General features: G+C 37.5%; 1 protein-coding gene across 1 annotated transcript in view; it reads right to left on the bottom strand.

The window, feature by feature from the left end:
* LOC139713064 (uncharacterized) overlaps window positions 1-20,984 on the bottom strand; it is a 141,296-nt gene extending 120,312 nt beyond the window's left edge. Inside the window, exons 1-3 of the mRNA XM_071624829.1 lie at window positions 20,756-20,984; window positions 17,736-17,889; window positions 7,870-8,038 (exon numbers count right to left, since the gene is read on the bottom strand). Of these exons, the coding sequence (XP_071480930.1) occupies window positions 7,870-8,038; window positions 17,736-17,889; window positions 20,756-20,857 (425 nt within the window). The 5' untranslated portion in view covers window positions 20,858-20,984. The remainder of the gene's footprint in view (window positions 1-7,869; window positions 8,039-17,735; window positions 17,890-20,755) is intronic.
* Window positions 20,985-21,531: the final 547 nt, after the last annotated feature.

Below are 21,531 nucleotides of genomic sequence, written 5' to 3'. Positions count from 1 at the left end.
AGCTCCTTATTTCCCTATAGACTTCACTACGGTTCTGCTTGATTTCAGTAGGCCTACTTACAAACTGCATTGTACAAGTGACTATCCATATCACTGTACAAGTCTTACAGAGCACTCCTGTCACAACAATTCACCAAGTATGCTATATTCACAAACGAGAAACAAATCCCACATGTTCTTAGAACAGCAATATCTACATTTTAGTGATCTAATTTGCACCTATCAATCTTATAATCATCTCCCCATAGAAACTACAGCTATCACATTCTTGAGACAATCTATAAATTTGTAAATCACATGAATGCCATCTGAGTGAAACATAAATAACTTTCAATAATTATATATCAATAATATAACAGTCAATAATTCCTCAGAAATAGATGGAGTATCATAGAAAAGATATACCTTAAAGTAAATTAAAAGCAGTTCGCAAGCCTACCATACCAGATTCTTAAAGACTATTTCTGCATAGAATTCTCTTTCCCTTTTTGTCAGTTGAACAATCCACTGATGACGTCTTGGTCTGGAAAATGAAATGAAGCGATATCTACCATTGACGACCACGGATGTTGAATTTGCGCCAACTGCGTTGCCCCCCTGCCATCCCTCAGCACCCATCCCCGTCCCTGCCAGTGTCAATGTTGATCAAGGACTCCAGCGGGTAAGTGAGGGATAATGTCAGGCTTAGAGCGGCCGCTGCTCATCATTCATCGATGCAGAGACGGGGATGGAAGAGACAATTCTGCCCGGAGGATGACATTTTCTTCTTCTTCTTCTCTGTTCTCTTTTCTCCCCCCCCCCCCCCCTTTCCCTCCCCGGTCTTTTCGTCGTCACCGTGTGTGCGCATGGACGGGTCGTCCCGCCCATGTTGGCTCGAGCCGGTTCTGGTAGCCCTCCATGATCCATCACAGCCAGTCTGATGTTCACAAGAATTGTCACCTCACCTCATCCCGTCTGCTCAATTTGCATCTCGCACAAGGGAGAGGACATGCCAGGGAACGCATCTCCATCGTCGCTTTGGAAATGAGGAAAGAGGCTGAAGAGATGTGGGGTTTTTTCTCCAGATATTGGGGTCGATTTGTCACAATGTCCAGAGGACATATCAAGCATCCCCCCCCCTTTTTTTTTTAAAGACATCAAGTGACTGTGCATGGTTCTAAAATGTCAGGGGAAGATGCTGATTTTGTATCAAGGAAGAAGGATTTAAACTTCAAAGATCACTTCACTTGGCACAAACTTTCCTCAAAGCACTTGGCAAGTAGTTTTTTGAATGTGTTAACATATGCATTTTTTTGATAGAAATAAAGGAAAGTTACATAGAAAACTTCTGTCTCCCACTGGTTCGAGACCACAAATCACTGATGGGAAATTCCTATTTTGTGTAAAGTCCCATTTGGTTTCTTTTCTGTTTGGTTAAATAGATACACAAAAACTAAGTCCGGATACAGATCAGAATGTAGCATAAAAGTCAAGGGGGTGAGGCAGTAAAGGGGTTGTGACAAGGATTATGATCTTAGATTTAAAACTGAATTAAGTTTCGGGTTTCAATGGTCTGTTCAACAAAGTTTCATCTGACAATACAGATACTGCCAGTACAGACCAGGTGAGGTTAGAGCAAGTGGTAATAAACCAACTTGATGATCTTCATAGCTGGGTCCTGCAAGACAGCAAGGTAATATTAGAAAGAAGAGTGTTCAAATCTTTCAGAGGGAAACTTCAAGATCCTCGCGTGACCCGCGTGGTGAATTCTGTATATCATGTTTACTTCAGATGCACTACATATTAAACACCTTGTCAAGCAATTTGGTAAGTGGTGTAATTTGTGAGCAAGAATGAACGTGACTACATGAAAAATATGTATTCTCTTTCCAAGCAGCGATGGTAGTGATTTCCCACTTTGGAGATGAAATACATTGCACTTGTGTTGCAGGGGGTAGTGCTTTGGCACGTTGCGACTTTCACAAATACCAGTCAACTTGCAAAATGTATGAATACTAAATAAAGCCAAAACTACATGGTGTATACCTCATGAGACGTGATCACTGTATAGTCTCCAAGTACATTACGAAGTGTAGCGTCGCACGGCTGCAACAATCTGATCGACTGTAATCAGGCGGATTTTGCAACGCTTCGGGGGCCCATTCTCACCTCCCAAAGCACGGAATGAAAGCATGTTTCTGCAGGCTTCTCATCGAGTGAAGTTCTCGACAATCATATGCCTCTGGTTGGCATTATGACTAAGAGACTGCTCCTCTGCATTTGCTCTGCGGGCTTCCTGGCGACCCCAATGTTTTGCTTGGGCCAAGAATAGGAAGCTCTTACGCGTCGCTGTCTGCGTAAACATCATCAACGCCTTGTGACAGGGACGGCTCTCGGGGCGTGAGTCAGTCGCTCACGATGTTCGTCACACCGTCACCTGCTGGCAGTGCGCCCCCGCCATCAGCAGGAAGCTGCAGACGGGGAATTTTCAAACCCATATACAGGTTGCCTGCTGCTACACTAGCCTGCGGCTGGTAAAACAGACCTTTGGGCTGGTTTAATCTTTGTCTTGCTGGCCCTTCTTGTCTAAGAACATTTTAGCCTTGTTTGGAAGGGTTTCTAGATAATCAACTCCTGGAAAAAAACACATTAGATTTTAAAGGACAAGTCCACCTTCATATACGTGTGGTTTGAGTGAACGCAACAATATTAGTAGAACACATCAGTGAAAGTTTGGGGAAAATTGGACAATCCGTTCAAAAGTTATGAATTTTTGAAGTTTCTGCGCAGTCACTGCTAGATGAGAAGACCACTGCAGTGTATGATGTCACATGCATACAACGATATAAGGAAAATAAAAAGAGAATTTCACAACACTTTACTTTTTGAATAAAGTGCACATTTCTTTGATTTGTTACTGACGTATGTTAAGGGTAATATTATTCCCCTGCCTTCTCAAAGAGAGAAGTCGAGTATTCTTTTGTTATGCCAGAACAGTGAAAATATGTTGAATTTTCTTTATTCTTTCTTTGTAACGTTGTACACATGTGACATCACAAGCTATAGTAGTCTTCTCATCCAGCCATGACTGAGCAGAAACTTCAAAAATTCATAACTTTTGAACGGATTGTCCGATTTTCCTCAAACTCTCACTGATGTGTTCTAATAATATTGCTGCATTCTCTCAACCCACATGTCTATGAAGGTGAACTTGTTGTTTAAATATCTTTTGCTTAATTTCTACCTTCAACTTGCACGAAGCATATCTTCCTGGTCATAAAAATGACAGTGTCAGGTGGCTGAAAGGTGTGTTGGTTTAGATGATGGGCCCTTAGAAATAAATTTGTGGGTTAAAATCCCCAAATGGTTATAATGGAGCTCAAGCTAATTAAATTTAAAGTCACAAGGGTTCTTTCTACTATTTAATACAATAAAATGAAAGGATTGCATATAGCTACCCTATGCTCGTGTCACTTCCTAAAATCATTCGAGTGATAAGCACCACAGGGTACAGATAATCAATAAAAAAAAGATGTTGAAGAAGTCAGCACTGCATATAAATCTATTGTGAGATGTGTATTTCTTTAATGGTGATATTCAACTTATTTCAAGTAAACTGCATCATGTGTAAGGGAGTATGGCACATCTGTGTTTGTACTTTGCACGTATCACATGCCCAAACGGTGAATGCTGGCATATAAACACTGGCAGTCATTAATATCTTCCTTTGTTTGAGCGAATGACCACTATTCACTCCATGGCAGCTTTGTATTAATAACTGCTTTTAACCAGGGAGGTGAGAGGTATTTTACTGTTGTCATGGCTTACACTCTACAAGTATGCTTTGCTTTTCAAACTGTTTTTGTTCATGTGTACGCAATTTCAAACCAATTCTGTTCATTTTACAAGTGTACACTGAATAAATGAGAGCTATGTATTATATGACTGTTTCCAGATAGCAGCAAAAACAAATAACAAAATCAAAAAGAGTATTAAAAGGGAATCGGCTAGTGTCAACACGTATATGATTCCAAAGTTCTTTCATATTTTCCAGAGATGACAAGCTGCCATGAATACAAAGTCAGTCATTTGTCATTTGTCTCGAATCAAAGCTGCCGAATGTTGTTTGTGATCTCCACATTTGCAGTTATCGAATCTCTGCGGAAATATTAGGGCAAATGTCAACAAGCCGACAGGCTCATCAACAGATGCTAAAAATGGTTCCTTCTGACAATGTGCCATGTGTAAACAATCCTACACAGTCATCCAAGTACTTATGTATGTACCTCCAATCAAGTAGTCAACAGGAGTAGTCACAGTTGTAAACATAATGAGCATCCAAAGATTTCAACAATACAGTCTACCCAAACTTACCTGCTACTCTAACTAAGAAATCTTCAAAATGGACAATTTATGCACTGAAATAATGTTGAGTGTGAGCAATCCCAATGGTTATCTGAAGATTAACCCGTTGAAAACGAGTCCTGAGTATACTTGGGCAAGCATCTATGGGAAATGCGTGTTGCAGCAAAATCAAACCGTCCTCAATGGGTTAATCTCCAGTGAAGTCTCCCTGTGTGATACAGCGATTAGTCCAGCCTGAACAAGCCTAACTGGCAAAGGAATGTATGATCATCTATAATGTAACCCAATCATAGGCTACTGACCAATATGCACCTCTGACCAATGACCACCTCTGGCCAATGACCACAGAATGACTTCCTGCATTGTCTGACACAATTATTCTTAGATGTGTTTCAGTTGCACACAGCTCATTTCAACCAGTTATTCTTACTTTATTTTCTTTCACTGGTAATTAATTTACCTGAACCCATAGCAAAGCTCTGATCTGAATCAATATTGAACAATTTTCTTTCCGAGGTCTGTCCAGACAATTATTTACAGAGTGTTTACATAGTTATGATGATTAATCATAGAGATGATACACGTAGCTCTGATTGGAAGAGCATCTAGGGGGATGGGGAAAAAGAGGAAGTTAAATGTGAACACATTGCTTCCTACTTCCATAACTTAGTTTACAAGCACCCAAAACACACATACAGTTTACAGACATTGTTGTACAGACACAGATATATGGTTGTATATTATGCAGTGTCTTGAATTCTGCATTTATTTAGAGGCCAAGTTTACACTGAATGTCAAGTTGAGGCCTACTCGTGTGCGAGAGTGTTTAAATGGCACCTCTGCAAACTTTGGACGGATAGATTTCTTGCAAAGATGCATGTACATGTATGTATCTTGTTTCAGCATAATTAATCACTAATACCTAAATTAACAGATGACTGGAATTCTGGTGCAGTTAGACAAGTACATGTATCTAGAAAGCTACAAATACATAAATGTCTCATGTCAAGTTAGATATTGATATCTACATTTATTTTCTGTCCCATTTACTTACTAAATATTCTCTTTTTTTTCCCTCTCCAAAAATTTGGCAAGGTTAGAAGTCTGACCTAATTTGCTTGTACCCGAACCATGTCACGTTATCAGACCTCTCGCATACAGGGGCTGCAAATTGACTTTCAGAAGGAAAAAAAAAAAGCACTGTCCATAATACTTTGGGCAAATAAATCACATAGAAAACTGGGCTCTAAATTTTTGCCATGCTGCAGAATATAATTCAATGACTGGCAAAAATTAAAAGGCAATGCACATTTGCCATTGTTAACACACATCATGTATGACAAACTCAAAAGAATTTAGAGATATTACATTGTACAGTAGCACGCTTTGAATTAGACGTAATTATTTTTATAACCTGAAATGAAATAAGTTCATATTTACTTGCACTTAACCATAAGTTAACTATTAAGTCCTAAGTTGAATGTAGGGAGCCCTACATTCCAGAGCAATCCAAAAAAAAATATTTTTCCCACCTGCCCAAACAAGCAAATTCAAATCTTATATCTTCATGAAATCTGTATTGTTCTGTTCATCTGATTCTACTCTGTTATAAAAAAAAAATAATGCAAAATTATAAAACGGTATAGAATTGCTTTAATCTCTTAAGTCTCCAGTTTAATATGAAAGAGAACAAAGAAGATAACGAAAAAGAGAACCACTTTGGCACCAGCTATAAAACAGTCAGTGGGTACAACTGTGCATACGGTAGTGGTTTACAACTTTCCTGAAAAGACCACGGGAGAACTTCACACTGAAAAAAAAAAAAAATTGGAGAGTATACAAATGAAAATGTATTTTCATGATCACATTCCCCGAGTCACCGGAAATGCTGCACTTTTAAGAATAGTTGATAATCTGGTGGGCACGGATCTTGGCAAATGCAAATTCGTAGAACCAATAATTACATGATGACTCTAAACCTACAGTTGTATCACCGTTTTATCCTCTTCTGTGAGTCCCCCCATAAATTCTTGCGATAATTTTGGTTGAATTAAGGCACAGCTTCGATTTCGTACATTTATAGAGCCGTTACAGTCAAGGTTACAGGAGGAAATTGTATGAGCGTTAACACGAAACATAGATTCATCAACGCCCCAGAGTGCATTAGGCTTATCGGATGCCAGAGTGAATGTAGAAAACCAGCAAACAACAGCAACAACACCACCTCATCTGCAGATTCCAAATTAAGCCCCCTAACAAATTTGGCAGCTTACACCTGCTGTCGAAAGAGAAAATTTGAAAAGCGGTTCAGCGTGAATCAGGATATCGAGTTAAGGCGCGGGACACAACAAAATTAGAACAGCAAAGGCAGCATGGACCCATGGGGGGCTTATGAGCCTTGTTGGCCTGTCAGCTGTCTGTCGGTCATTCTGTATGTTATCCTCGTGCAGTAAAAATATCATGAAACAGTTTATTTTGTTCTGCCATTTTCAGATAGTTTGCTGCCTTGCTTGAAGGCACCCTTGTAATAGATATTTTAACTGTAATTATACCCTGGTCTTCAGATGAGAAAGGAGCCCTGGATTGTGGTGATTTTGGTGAGTGACTGTACATGTGTAAAATGGTATGAATGATACAAATATTATATATACTGTGTATTGTGATAGAAGCCTTGAGAAAGGTCCAGGAGCAAATCTTGTTGCTATAGTGACCAAGCTGGCTGGCTAGATGCATGCATAGAAACTACATTTCAGAGACAACTGATCATCTGATATGCTTGAAATTTGTATTTCTCACACCAACAAACACATACATAAGTTTACCTTATTAAAGTGCAGGCTCACTGTATTCCTGGACCAAGCCAAGAGGCTACACAGAGAACTACAAATGGTTTACACAATGTCCAGGGAAAAGGCAACCATCTGAAACTCTCGAAGTCACCATTTTTTTTATTTTTTATTTTTTATTTTTTTTTTTTTGGGGGGGGGAGGGAAGGGCAAGAAGGTAAGAAGGCAAGAAGACAACTTCTTCAACATACAGTTCATGATGAAAAGGCACCTCATGTAGGCACCTCATGTAGGCAAGTTTCAACGCATCACCTTGGTGAGTTTTTCAGAATATGCCTTCCGATTTTGACAAGCGTGTTGAACAGTCATATCAATCAGGATGACTGTGGTAATAATAATCATAATAATATTGTTAATAAAAAATGATAATGATGATGATGATGATGACGATGATGATGATGATAATAATAATAATAATAATAATAATAATAATAATGATAATAATAATAATAATAATAATAATAATAATAATGATAATAATAATAATAATAATAATAATAATAATAATAATAATAATGATAATAATAATAATAATAATAAAAATAATAATAATAATAATAATAATAATAATAATAATAATAATAATAACAAAAATAAATACTTTGAATGACATCAAACTCATTTCTAAGGATGTTCACAGATGCATCTGAGAAAGCAAGGGTGGCGTATCGATACTTACATGATGAGAAACTGGTTGGAATGCTCCAAGAGGAGTGAGATACAGGCATCCTTGATGTCGATGACCCCGAGGGGCTGGCCGCTGTCGTTCTGGGACTTGAAGAAGAGAAGGTAACAGGTGGATCGGTCCAGCACAAACCAGGACCGCCTCTTCTTCCATCTCCCAAGGGCTAGAGGTTTATAAAGTGGAAGAGAACAGATATGTTTGTTAAAATTCCTCACTATACAATTTAGGCCTATTCTCATAGGGAGATATTGCACCATTCACATGGCAGTGAAAGAAAAAATAATTAGAAATAATAAAAAATTAATAAAAAATCTCACAGTAACGGTATCAGCAAAAAATAATAATAATAATAATGAAACAGACATTTTGGCTAGCTGCATGGTTTGCACATGGTTGTAGGGAGCATGAGTGGAAGGCACATTAATTTTCATAATTATTATGTCATAATTTTGTTGCAATGAGAATTCACACTGCAAGTCATCACAACAGACTTCATGTGACACTAGACATATTGTTCTCCGGTATGCAATTCTTCTGTCTGATGTTTTACAATAAATGAAAAGTTGTGATATTCTATGTTATCCTGTCATGATAGTATGAATGACTCTCATGCATAACACTGAAATTGAGATTTTGTATCTCGGTCAGTAAACTGGTCAGTTAGAAGCAGGACATCACAGCAACATGGTGGAATTAAAGGTCAAAAGTAAGGGAGATGGTAGAAGTATTATCTCTGAAATTTGAAGCTTATCTTAAAGATTCGTAGCTAAATATTCTTAGCGGAAGGGCTTATTGGTCTTCATTGTAAGCCCCCTGATTTATCATTATTGATTATCTCCATTTTTACACTCTGAAATCAATAAAGACATTAAACATATTTACAATTCACATGTACAACTGTATGATGATTATAATGACTGAATGGTAGTATTATTGAAATGAGCAACAACGATGACATTACACAATGAAAATAATGTAGATCTGGTATTATTAATAATAATAATAATAATAATAATAATAATTACAGTAATAATAATAATAATAATAATAATAACAACGATAATGATTATAATAATAATAATAATAATAATAATGATAATAACAATAATAATGATAAAAATAATAATAACAATGATGATAATAACAATAATAATGTTAAAAATAATAATAACAATGATGATAATAACAATAATGATAAAAATAATAATACGAGTAATGGCTATCATTATTATCATTCTTATAATTATGATAACAAAAACATCATTATCAACATTATCATGATAATATTGAGGTCTATATAACTTACATGTATAAACCAAGAGCCTCAGAATACCATGTACGCTTGTATCATACTCATGCTAGATAGAACTGGCCAAGTTTATAATCCTACTCACACTGCGACAAAGGCCTTTTTTGGAGGGCAATTACAGTTAGGTTGTGCCATAGAAACTAGCATTAATGGGGGCATGTGATTTATGAATATGGACCTGATCACTTCCTTGGATCACACATTAATTATTAACACATTTTCGTGTGTGTGTGTGTGTATGTGCATTTGTAAATGATATGCCTTGTAAAAGTGTAATCATCTGCATCAAAATACGCTTTTTTTTTAGACATCAACTTCAATCAAATTTCGGCACAAGTTTTTGCAACTACTTTTATCTACTTCACAGAGGTGATTGGGGTTGAAATCGGCAGGGGATAATCAGTGCATGAACATGCTTCCATACAAATTTGTATATCCTTCACAAACTGCTCCAGTGCCTGATGAAAACAGGCTTTTAACAGAGTTAGAGTTTCAAAACATATGAAATGACAAGAGGAGTGATCAGCAATAGATGCTTTGGAAGAGAATTAGAAGTCCTACAGCATAATGACAGCCTCAATACAGTTTCTGGGAACTGCACAAAATCTGTTGTTGTTGGGGGTTTTTTTAACTCACACCAGGCACTAAAATACCCAATATGCTCATACAAGTAAAAGGCTTCATTAAAAAAAAAAAAAAAAAAAATGATAAGTGGTCAATATCATTTCATCCTCACCTACATATTGTATCTGTCAATATGACAAGATTTTCTCATTCACAAAGTTCAAATTCTGGTTCATTCACAGGAAAGATATAGAATCACAACACCGTTTTGTACAGTGTGCATCTTTTCTCCCAATTTTACACTCCTGAGCATTGATGATGTCATTATCAAGTATTGTAGGCTTTTATCTGTTTCATTTCATGCACATATGAAAGGAAGTGTCATGTGCAAATATTTTCTTGCCACATAAAAATCCCACTTTCTTTGCTCAATTTTCCACTAATAAATACTATTCATTCTGGTCAGATTTTCTGTTTGCATTTGTTACTTATCACAAAAACATATCAAAAGGAAATTTCCTTTCCAAAGTCCATGACACCAACAGTTCACTCAGCATCCATGGGCATTTCATCATCCTCCAAAATCACATGCTGCATGTATCAAATTCTTGAGAGTGCAATAATATCATAACCAGTTCCTAATCCCTCATAATGATGAATGTACAATTTTTAAAATAATGTGTGATATCTCCTGAAAACAAAACACTTATAATCTCACAGTCAATCAACACTACATAATGAGAGGAATGTTGCTATCTTGATGTGATTCAACAAAGTCCAATCTCAGACAAGACCGGCCATCAAAAACAAATCAACAAACAAATCCATGAGGATCTACTGAAGCGAAATTGATTTGTCATCTATAGAAGAGGAAACGAGGTAACCTATCCAATCACCTTTACGGACGAGATACCACGATGACAAATGTGATCGTAAGTGATCACTGAGCATGAAAAATAGCCCATCAGAACTTGACAGCAGCCGATCTTAAAGGCCACAACAATTGAAGCATACAAGTGGAAATTTCACAAACTCATACAAATGTATGTTTGTATAGTATAAAGTTTAAGTACATGTCAGGCTGCAAACCCACATGCATCACATCCCTGGGGCACTTAAGAATGAGTGTTCAGCAGGGGAGTAGAATGGGTACTTGTATCCCACCCTTGACCAAAGGCCAATGCCATTAAAAGCAGAATGAAACTTAACCCTTTGAGGACGGACTGATTTTGCTACAACACATATTTGCCATAGACACCTGCCCGAGTATACTCGGGACTCGTCCTCAACGGGTATATATCGTGCATTGAGAGAATGCAGCAATATCATAGTCGAACATATCAGTGAAGTTTGAGGAAAATCAGACAATCCATTTACAGAGTAATGAATCTTTAAAGTTTTGGCACCCCTCATCACTGTATGGCAAGACTACAACACTTTTTGACATTGCGCATGGACAATGACATACGGAAAATACAAAGAGAATTCAACATATTTTCACTTTTCTAGCATAATGACAGCACGCTTGACTCACCTCTTTCAGAAAGCAGGGAAATTAATTACCCTTAATACTTCATAAAGAAAAAAAAAATCACATTCTGTTTCATTGCAGTTTTCTTTTGTGGTTGTTGCAGTAGTGCAGAAAGCCTTGTACACCATACTCCAGACAGAAAACCAGTCTCGCGTGTTAGGTACATGTATGGTGTCAGACATTGGGACGACCTCATAGTCAGAGAGCGTGAACATAGTGAAATCAGGAACTACGGATCAGTGAGTTTTCATGCACCAAAACAAGCGAGAAGAATGAAACCTCCCTGAATGAACTAAAAGCAGGTATTCAAAAGCTATTCCACAGGTGCGAGGACAGGATGCCATGGCTTTTTTCCCTTTTTTTTAACGCGTTGAGGACGAGTCCCGAGTATACTCGGGCATGTGTCTATGGGAAATGCGTGTTGTAGCAAAATCAAACCATCCTCAACGGGTTAATAATGTGGAGAGCCATCAGAATATCCTAATTGTACATAACAAATTTTACAACACATGCTACAATCGCAAATTTAAACCATATATTTCTGCAAAATACGAAATGAATTGAGATTGGGCAACTGGCTGACATGATCAAAAACTCAATAAAATTATGCCAGTAATTTTGTACACACTGTACAGAAGAAAATAAGAACAGAAAAAAAAAGCATCTGAAAAGGTTGCAATATCAAACATGAAGTCTGGCAGACATATGACCTTTAACATTATCCCAGTGATTTTGGATCTATGACCTTCTGCTTCTCATGATTATACTGGTTCATCAGTCGATGATTGTACACTCACCACATTTCACTAGACTACCACAAATTCTCTGGGTTATTGTGGTGACATGACATCACTTTTAAACAGGAACGACTTACAAAAGAAAAGGATAGAAGATTCCACGACATACAGTTTATGCTCTTTGCCACCATTTGCTATGGTCAAAATTTATGACAAAGAACAGAACTCAGTTTACTTTTTAATATTTCAACCCAGAATATCACTTTTTTTCCTTGCTATTTTCAGTTGTCATTTTGAGGCTTCTCATATTAATTGAATTTCTCATATTGCCCAAACAATCAGAAACAGCTTTTTGCACAGCATTACTGTGCTTTTTTTCACTATCTTTACAAATTCAAATATCAAGGCTACAATGTTCTGTGCTGCAGTGTTTTGGTAGCATACAATGTGAAAGTTACTCTAAATAGTACAAGCACTGTACAGCTCCAATAATCGGGCAGCGTGAAATGTGGAATTATTTTGCATGGCCTCATTTCATCAGGAAACAACATCGACATTCCAAGTCGCCCAGACATTCAACAAAATTAAGTTTATCATGAGCTGTACCAGCACACATCTGCAAAATATATCCTATCCAGTGCGAGATACATTTTTATTCATTTTTTTTTTTTGTAATGGCGCTCTTCGATCATTAATTCAGCACCCACACTGGCATACAAATGTCACGGTGATTTATGGATGCATCGTTTTCTACTGTCGTGCATAATCAAAGCTTGATGGTAATAAGGGGAACGTGCATGAGCCCGTGCTTTTCAGAGTATCAGAAACTTATTAACGACTTTGTAGGCTCTCTCCTTCTCTCTTATAAACATCACGTCCTGAAATACATTTTGTGTTTTAACATATATTTTCCAAGGACCTGCAGTACGTAAGATTGTTGTAAAGAATATTTAGTGATCTCAAGGTTGCCTGGAGAATTGATTTATTCTGCATGATGTAAAAGGGAAGAGAAAAGTGGATAATGTACATTGTATCTTCTATCTGGTGCAATCTTATTCTCATCCAGTGTAATGGATTCAGCTATTCTGCCTCAAAACAACTCATGTTCCAAACCAATTTATTGATTCTTTTTTTGTCACAAATGCTGCCAGATTTTATTTGAACATTTTACAGGAAGAGATGTCCACTACCAAAAAGGAATATGCTGCATGTGTAATTTTTACAGTTTTACTGTACAAACTCAAATTTATAAAAAGGGTGGTTACCTCACTACAATTTACATCTGTCTTCATTGTGAAATGTGGGATAATTGTTAGAAGAGGAGGTGGAGGGAGAGAGTAAAAAATCCATTCCCAGAATTACTACAAAATCAATATCTGCTTGCCTTCAGATTACTTTGTGAATCAAACTGACCAGTACGAACTGTCTTAAAAAGTTAAATTTCCAAAGCATGCTGTAATTATTTAAACTAATAGTGTTTTCATTATTACAATGAAAATATTGATGAGGTATTAAGTGATGCAAAATTATGAAACCTCCACTAGCATTATGCGACTTCATCTCATGTACACTAAATGTGACCGTGCACCTCAAAACGAACATAAAGTCGCACACACTGATTTTGCGTGAGGACTGAAAATAAGTGAAATGGGTCAACCTAGCCGAACTTGACTTTTTCATATTTTCTGAAAGAGCGGGTCTTCTTTTACATTAATGCTAAAATTTGGTATCATAAAATGGGCAGGAAAGTGTTTTTTTTAGCAGTTTATCTCGAACATATTTTGGTAGAATAGTGTGATTAGGTGTGTCTTTAGAATCCCTTGTTCATTTCTGAGAAACCTTGTCCACACTCTTCACTTTCAAATTTAATAACTTTTGAAAGGATAGTGCTACTGCTTTGAAAGTTGGCATTAATTATGGACAGAATGTGTTAATGAGGCATGCTCAATTTCAGTTTAATCTGATAATACCTTCATTGTTGTTACTCTGGTGGTTTACTTCCTGTTTTTTTGTTCCATTCATCGCACAGCCAGCACGGTTTGGTAAAGTTAAAGCGCTTGAATAGACACTGTACTTCAAAGCCTCTTTTCTCAGTTCACACTTTTCCTGAGTTTGTGCTTTCTTTTGAATATTTAGATAGGTTAGGAGAGTCCATTTGATTTTAGTTATACATCATTTTCAAGCTTAAAGTCTGCTCTTTCAGAATATGGTCTTAACTAAAAATTCATGTCTGGCGACTTTTTGTTTGTTTTGAGGTGCAGGGTCACAAATATGAAAATAACATCGGGGGGGGGGGGAAATTTGTGAAAGAGGAAGGTGTACCTCTAGAAATGTGTCATGATATTATGTTGTACATTGTATGCACCTATTCAACATAATCTGTAGTCAGTTCTTCTCTAGAAAATCAGTTCCTCAATCTGATAGAGTCAAGCCTCAATTTACGTTGTATATTGACATCAATGTGTACACTGAACTGACTATGTAAGCAAAATGTTCCACACATGCACATTTCAGTTTAATGGGAGTGAAGACAGCAATAATATACTCATTATCTGACATGTATGTTCTTGTTCAAAAGTTCTCTGTAATGTCTGTGTACAACGTAGAGCGGTAATCAAAAGCTGGCATCACTTCAAATGACATGCAGACAAAAAAAAAAGGCTTGTAATAAAGATGATTGGACAATTACTCTTTTAAAGTGAAACCCCTACTTGACTATCTAGACCTATTTCATCTGCATGTCAATAACATACTGTAGACATTAATAGAACATGTGATTTTGATGCATGAATAAGATCTCATCAATTTGATGGGATGTTTTCCTTCCCTAGGAGTAGGATGTACGTTGTAAGTTTTATATAGTATGTAAAATAATAGCAATGCAAAAGCATTAAGGCACTGTTCAAAATAAGACCTTCTTTTTTAATCATCCCATTCCTTAACCAACTACATTTCACTAAGCTAAGCAGATGATATACAAATATTAACATTTATTCATACATACAGTACATGTAGATCTCACCACAGATAGGACTTAATATTGTCTGAAAGTCAATCACTACTTAACACTGCATATCCCATTAAATCTAAAAAGAAAATCATGCACACTCATCAAAAATTGCTGGGAATAGTCTTATCCTACTTTAGAGTAATACAGATAAAGAGATAGATAGATAGATAGATAGATAGATAGATAGATAGACAGATAGATAGATAGATAGATAGATAGAGGGATGTAGATAGATAGATACAATGTGGATAGATAGATAGATAGACAGATAGATAGATAGATAGACAGACAGACAGACAGACAGACAGATTAGATAGACTGACATATAGACAGATAGATACAGGTAGATAGATGGATTGATAGATAGATAGATAGATAGATAGATAGATAGACAGATAGATAGATAGATAGATAGATACAATAGGGATAGATAGATAGACAGATAGATAGACAGACAGACAGATATATAGATAGACTGACATATAGACAGATAGATACAGGTAGGTAGATGGATTGATAGATAGATAGATAGATAGATAGATAGATAGATAGATAGATAGATAGATAATAGATAGATAGATAGATAGATAGATAGATAGATAGATAGATATATAGATAGATCGATAGATCTTAGATAGACATATAGACAGATAGATACAGGTAGGCAGATAGATTGATATAGACAACATTAAGTACATGTAGATGCAGGGTCATGTAGATAGATAGAGGGAGAGAGAGATTTAGAGAAATGAAAGACATTCTAAAAAGAGACAAACCACCACACCCCTCCTCCAGATACTACATGTATGTTGTCTACACTCGTGACAGGGAAAAAACACAAGTCATACTGTCATTTGTCATTCTATTGCCAACAACGTGGAAAATACAATAGTTACGTTCAGACGGCAGGCCCTAACCTCGAGGTTAGGAAACCTCGAGGTTTCGCTCTTGCCCCCTAACTACGACGTGTGTCCACACGACGAATCTTAACCTCGAGGTTACGAAACTTCGAGGTTAAGCTTCTGCCCCCCGTAACTACGAGTGGGTCCTACTCGATGTTAAAACAACAAAACCGGAAGTTTCAGCCCACACTGCTAACAAGGCGTCTATTTATTCTTTAGTCGAACCCTGTCGGACTCGCTTACGGGTACTCTTTTTCTCTGTCATGGTATGCAGAGATAGCACTGCACTGATGACTTTATGCCTTTATGAAGATATTCGTCGAAAACATTTTTTTAGCGTCGGAGAAGAATATAGAATACAGTTTGATAGCGAGTAAATGTTAATTCGACGTGTTCAGTTTCAGAGATCAAGCGCATGGGAAGAAAAGATGATGTTGTTGTGTCATGCGTCATAGGTTTTTCACGTGTGGTGTATTTGTGGTGTACGTTTGGGAGGTTGACCCGGAAGCAGAGGGAAATTGTGGGGGCCGGAGTTTACGGCGAGGTCACTCTTAACTTCGAGTTCGTTGTGTTTTGTGTCCACACGGTGCTTAACTACGAGTGGGGACCCCCCGCGGCTCGTGGTTAGAGCGCTAACCATAAGATTTCTCGTGGCTCGAAACTTCGAGCAAACCTCGAGGTTTGCTAACTACGAGTGCGTCTTCACGGTCCCTAACTACAAGCTCTAACCTCGAAGTTTCCTAACTTCGAGGTTAAGGGCTCCCGTCTGAACGTAACTAATAACACCTAGCTCTTGCAGCTAAGATATGGTAGTATGATAAAGGGTAATTATATGCAGATATTGCCTTGATAGAGGTGTAATATAACACTTCGCATCCCTGCTGCATGGTGTTACATTTGACTCCCCTCCCCATGCAGGACTGAGGGAAAAGTTTGTCTTGAGGGGAAATCGTAACTCTCTAACGACTGTAAGGTGTTATACTGTGATAGAAAAGGCAATATTCAAGTTGTCTTATATGATCTACATAAATTTAACACATCATTTCATTCTAGCCCCATCTGCATCTGGTTTAATTCTTGAAGTACATTACCTGACATGATGTCACTGCTTGCAATATGGCAATTTCAATTCTCACTGCATTAACAGTTTAAATGTCATTGCATGATGACCAATTACTGACCTGTATTTATTTAGGCGATCTAATAAATATTTATGTATTGATTGTCTGTACTGGCACTATGCAACATTTTAATACATAATTTGATGATATTTTTTTTTATATAATGCATAGTCATGCACTATAACCAACAACTCTTGCACAGAGATTACCATGCCCTAACCAGGAAGGAGTCATTCTGTTTACCAGTGATAAAATTTTGTAACTGATATTATGTACTGATTTATTTGTACATACACTCTACGGGAAAATGTGCTCTCAATTCAGAGTCAAGGCTAAAAGTATCAAAGCAATGTTACAAAGTCTATGGATCCACAAATGCACGGCTGGTGCACACTACATGTACGTCATGGACTATCTGGACTAAATACATTCCAAATATGCATAATTAGCCCTAATGCAATTTGATTCAACCTTGCCCTTCAGTCACAGTGATATGAAACTGCACCAGGGCTAATTATGCATTAGTTGTGCACATACAGTACTCAAGAACAAAACATTCATTATCACGACACTGTTCATGTATTATGGATAATTCAATAAAGATAATTCTATGTACATGTACCATCGAGATAATATAAAAGAAAGAAATTGAAAAAAGAGTTGATGTATAGTAGTGTGACACTTACCTCCACCTGGTCTGTGCTGGAGAAAGCCAGCCTTGGCTGCTGATGCGGTCGGCATGGTAACCGATGCGGCTGTGCCTGGGTCTGACATGCTGCTCGCACTGTCTGCGTCAGTTACTGACTTGCCTCCTACACTTTGTTGACTATCTGCATGATTCTAATTCAGACAAACAAAGACATATAAAGACCAATGATAATATATTCCAACATGGAACCTGCACGTTTCAATACATGTATCATGCACATCACGGTTTAAAGTGGGAAACATAATAATTGCGTAAGTAGTTTTTCACGTTGAGCTTATTTCAGTGAATTTCACTTGTTCACACTTGAGATAATGAGGGCACACTTTATAGACACATATCTTCAAAAATATTCACATCCATGTGTGATATTTTTAAAGATAATGTCATCAGATACAAAGTATCCTAAAACAAACTCCACATCACAAAATATTCCATGTTTACAATACACACGTGTATACACACAGCATGCTTTCTTTTTTTCAATAGCCTGAAACATACACAAATATAATATTTAAAATGCCATTCCATTTCCATTGCACACCATACTGCTGGCAAACTAATCAATACACAATGGGAATAGCAAACTGTCACTGTGGTCTTTGAAGGATTAAACTTGTAGAGTCCAGTGATGAAGATGGTAAACTACTGGTGTCTTCCTGATGTAAGAACTATAGTTTAAAAAAAAAATACATTTCTATCTTCAGACACAAGCAATAATTAACACTGGCACCGGTCTGATGGTCTCAGACTAATAAAAATAATTTGTTGAGGCAGTAACTTTTCAGGCATTACCAAATTTCCTGGTCCAAAATGAAATTAATAACACGACCAGTAAATTTCAGGTTTGAACATCAGTAAAAAAAGGAATAATTGGATATCTTCTGGTTCGTACAGGGACAGGTGAGACCTGTACAAAAAATGGGTTAGTGCACAGCCCTGACAATGTAAGTTCCTTATACACTTTCAATACCAAACATTTCAAAGCACTTTTGTTCATGTCTACACAAAATGTGTATCTATCTTTTCCATACCCCTACCTAATACAATTACATTTTAGGTATTCTCAATATTACATGATACTGGATATCTCAGTTTGGATATTAATTCCTTTTCATCTAAAAAGTATTATTTTTTTTTCATGAAAATGGGATTAAGATACATCAAAAGACTGAAAAGAATATTTCTTTTTAGTAACAAGAAGATCAAATCACTTGACAGAAAGTTCCTTTTTAAGAAAAAAATCCACAAAAAAGAAGAAATTTGACATTTTAGTTTCTAGGAAGTGTTCACTCTCTAGATTACTGCCACAATGTCCCAGTTTTAGAGAAGAAATAAAATCACGAGAAATGGGCTTACATCAACAAAAACTTGAAGAAAAAAAGGATCAGAATGAATAACACCTATTGGGACTCATCTAGAACACAGTACAGGAGTGATCATTATGATTCACTGTCACCTTTGCTATCTAAACCAAGAAGGTACTAAGTGAGCCTAGTAGTACCTTGTTGATCTAACAATGCTCATTACTTTTCCACCACAGTGCTGCACTATCACTTTGATGAAACAAACAGATAGACATTTTTCATGTCAGAATAAATCAATTTGATACTGTTTACAAAGCAGACATTTTTGCACCTTGGTAAAATTAATTTCACAAGTTATCAATCTCACGGATGGTCATGACAATTGCACGAGTACTTCAAACAGCTCATTGCTGCCAGGGTGGTCAAGGGCTTTGGTACATAGTATCACATTATACTATAATAAAAGGTATTACATTGGTCCACATTGCACACCATAGGACTAGTGAAAGTGCAGATTTAATTACAAACGTTACACAAAAAAGCAAAACAAATAAGCGAATAATGCATGCGATTTGGACATGGACAAAAACAAGCCCACATGAGATAGTCTAGATAATACCTATTAGTCCATTAATTTTTCTGTCACCAACAATACCTATTTACATTGCACACAGTACACTAAGGTAGAAAGGGATAAATACGGCAAGCAAAGGTGGGACTTTCAACTACCATAGACTGATCTATACTGAAAGTATAAGCGACAATTCAATGACAATATGATGGTGGTTACGCTTGAAGAGAAAAGACGCATGGAAAGTTCAGGAATATAAAATGTCAGAATGACACAGCAATGGATCATTACCAGTCGACCCTCGGCTTTGTTGGGTATGAACACCACAGATGGTCTCACGAAAAACATCTCTCTCGGTTCACTGACGACACAAAGCGAAAATAAAATTCCATTCACATTTACGAAGAGGAACCTCGGGAAGCTTATTGAGTCTGTTCACGTTGTTTTCACGGGAAGTCTGCTGAGAACTACACACCGTCTTGGTTCAGGGTGCGTGATCGGAAACTGGAATGCTACGTTTTCCTTCGCACTCCGTCACTCTCCCCTCAAGAAAGAAGGACTCATAGATGTTCACGTAGCTCGGAGATCACGTGACCAACCGCTTATGAATCACATTCCCATATATTGATGTGGGCGATAATCCCCCTCACAGGCAAAGAGGGCCCGAACGGAAAGACGCAATTAAAACAGGTCTTACTGGTTCACATAGAACACAAAGTACATGGCAACAGCTTCATTGGCTTAAAGACAAAGGATCTAAAATCAACCGAACAGTTACATGCAATATGTGCCCCCGTAGACAGATCGACAGTGGATCTACAGTTAGCTTGTCAGTGGGTTATATTAACAGCTCTCTCTGACAGGACACAATTAATTTTCCACCATCGCACCGGACTTCAAACCACAGAATGCCGTCCGCGCTTGAAGGAGGCACATGCAGCTACTCAAGAGAATCTAGCTAAACACCCCCCTTCCCAAACCCCCTTTAACCCCCCCCCCCCACCCCAAATATTCTGAACCGTCCTGGAAACAACAAATAGAATGCACTAACCCAGGACACGCAGTGTTTGTAAAATCAAGGCATAGTGCACACACAGAGCACCCCTGATTCTGAGTACCTACTCTGAAACGTTGGATCCCCACGGATGACGATGAAACCGAGCTCTTTCTACGACTTAGTCGCATACTGACAGGACACATGCTCCCGGAGCAGTCGCCACACATAGAACTCCGTTTCGTGAAATATCCACAGGAAAGATAAATCCAAGAGGAAGACAGCTGCCGTGGAGATACAAGTAGGTCGGAAAACTTGACAGTCGCACGGCTGGACTTGGCACTGCAGAATGCACTATACTCTCCACTGCAACTGCATTAATTCACAATGGCCTGAAACTGAATATGTCAAGCCAAACATGCAAAGCCAGCGACCCCACTCGATGCGGTATAATGTCATAGCTTTTCCTGCTTGTGACTCTCGCTGCATAATCCATGTGATCAGTGTCTTTACAGAGAGTCTTGTTGCGAAACTCTGAGCTGTACATAATTACAATCATGCCGATTTGCCCCTCCGTGGAGGAGCGAAACTTATCAAGCAAAACCTCTCAACTTGGTTTCGTGCCTGCCTCATATCGCATTCAACCTCTAGCCATTGTTCATCATTAAAGTGACATTCAGGTTTCCAAAATACCATATCATTTAAACTTCTCTTTCTTTTCTGCCGTACATCATATGGGGCATGTAAAATCTGAATAAGAAAGATTAATCAGAAACAGAGCAACATTTGCATGCCAAATGTCACGATTCTATCCTGGCACATATTGTAAATATGAAATACAGTCAAACTCGGATACCTCGAAGTCGTCGGGACTGAAGACATTGGTTCGAGGTACGCGAATTTC

The sequence above is a fragment of the Diadema antillarum genome, unplaced genomic scaffold (genome assembly GCF_040938485.1).
Source record: "Diadema antillarum isolate AM-2024a unplaced genomic scaffold, OU_Dant_1.0 scf00000042, whole genome shotgun sequence".
In the NCBI taxonomy this organism is placed as follows: Eukaryota; Metazoa; Echinodermata; class Echinoidea; order Diadematoida; family Diadematidae; genus Diadema; species Diadema antillarum.
This window is presented reverse-complemented; position numbering and strand designations above follow the sequence as displayed.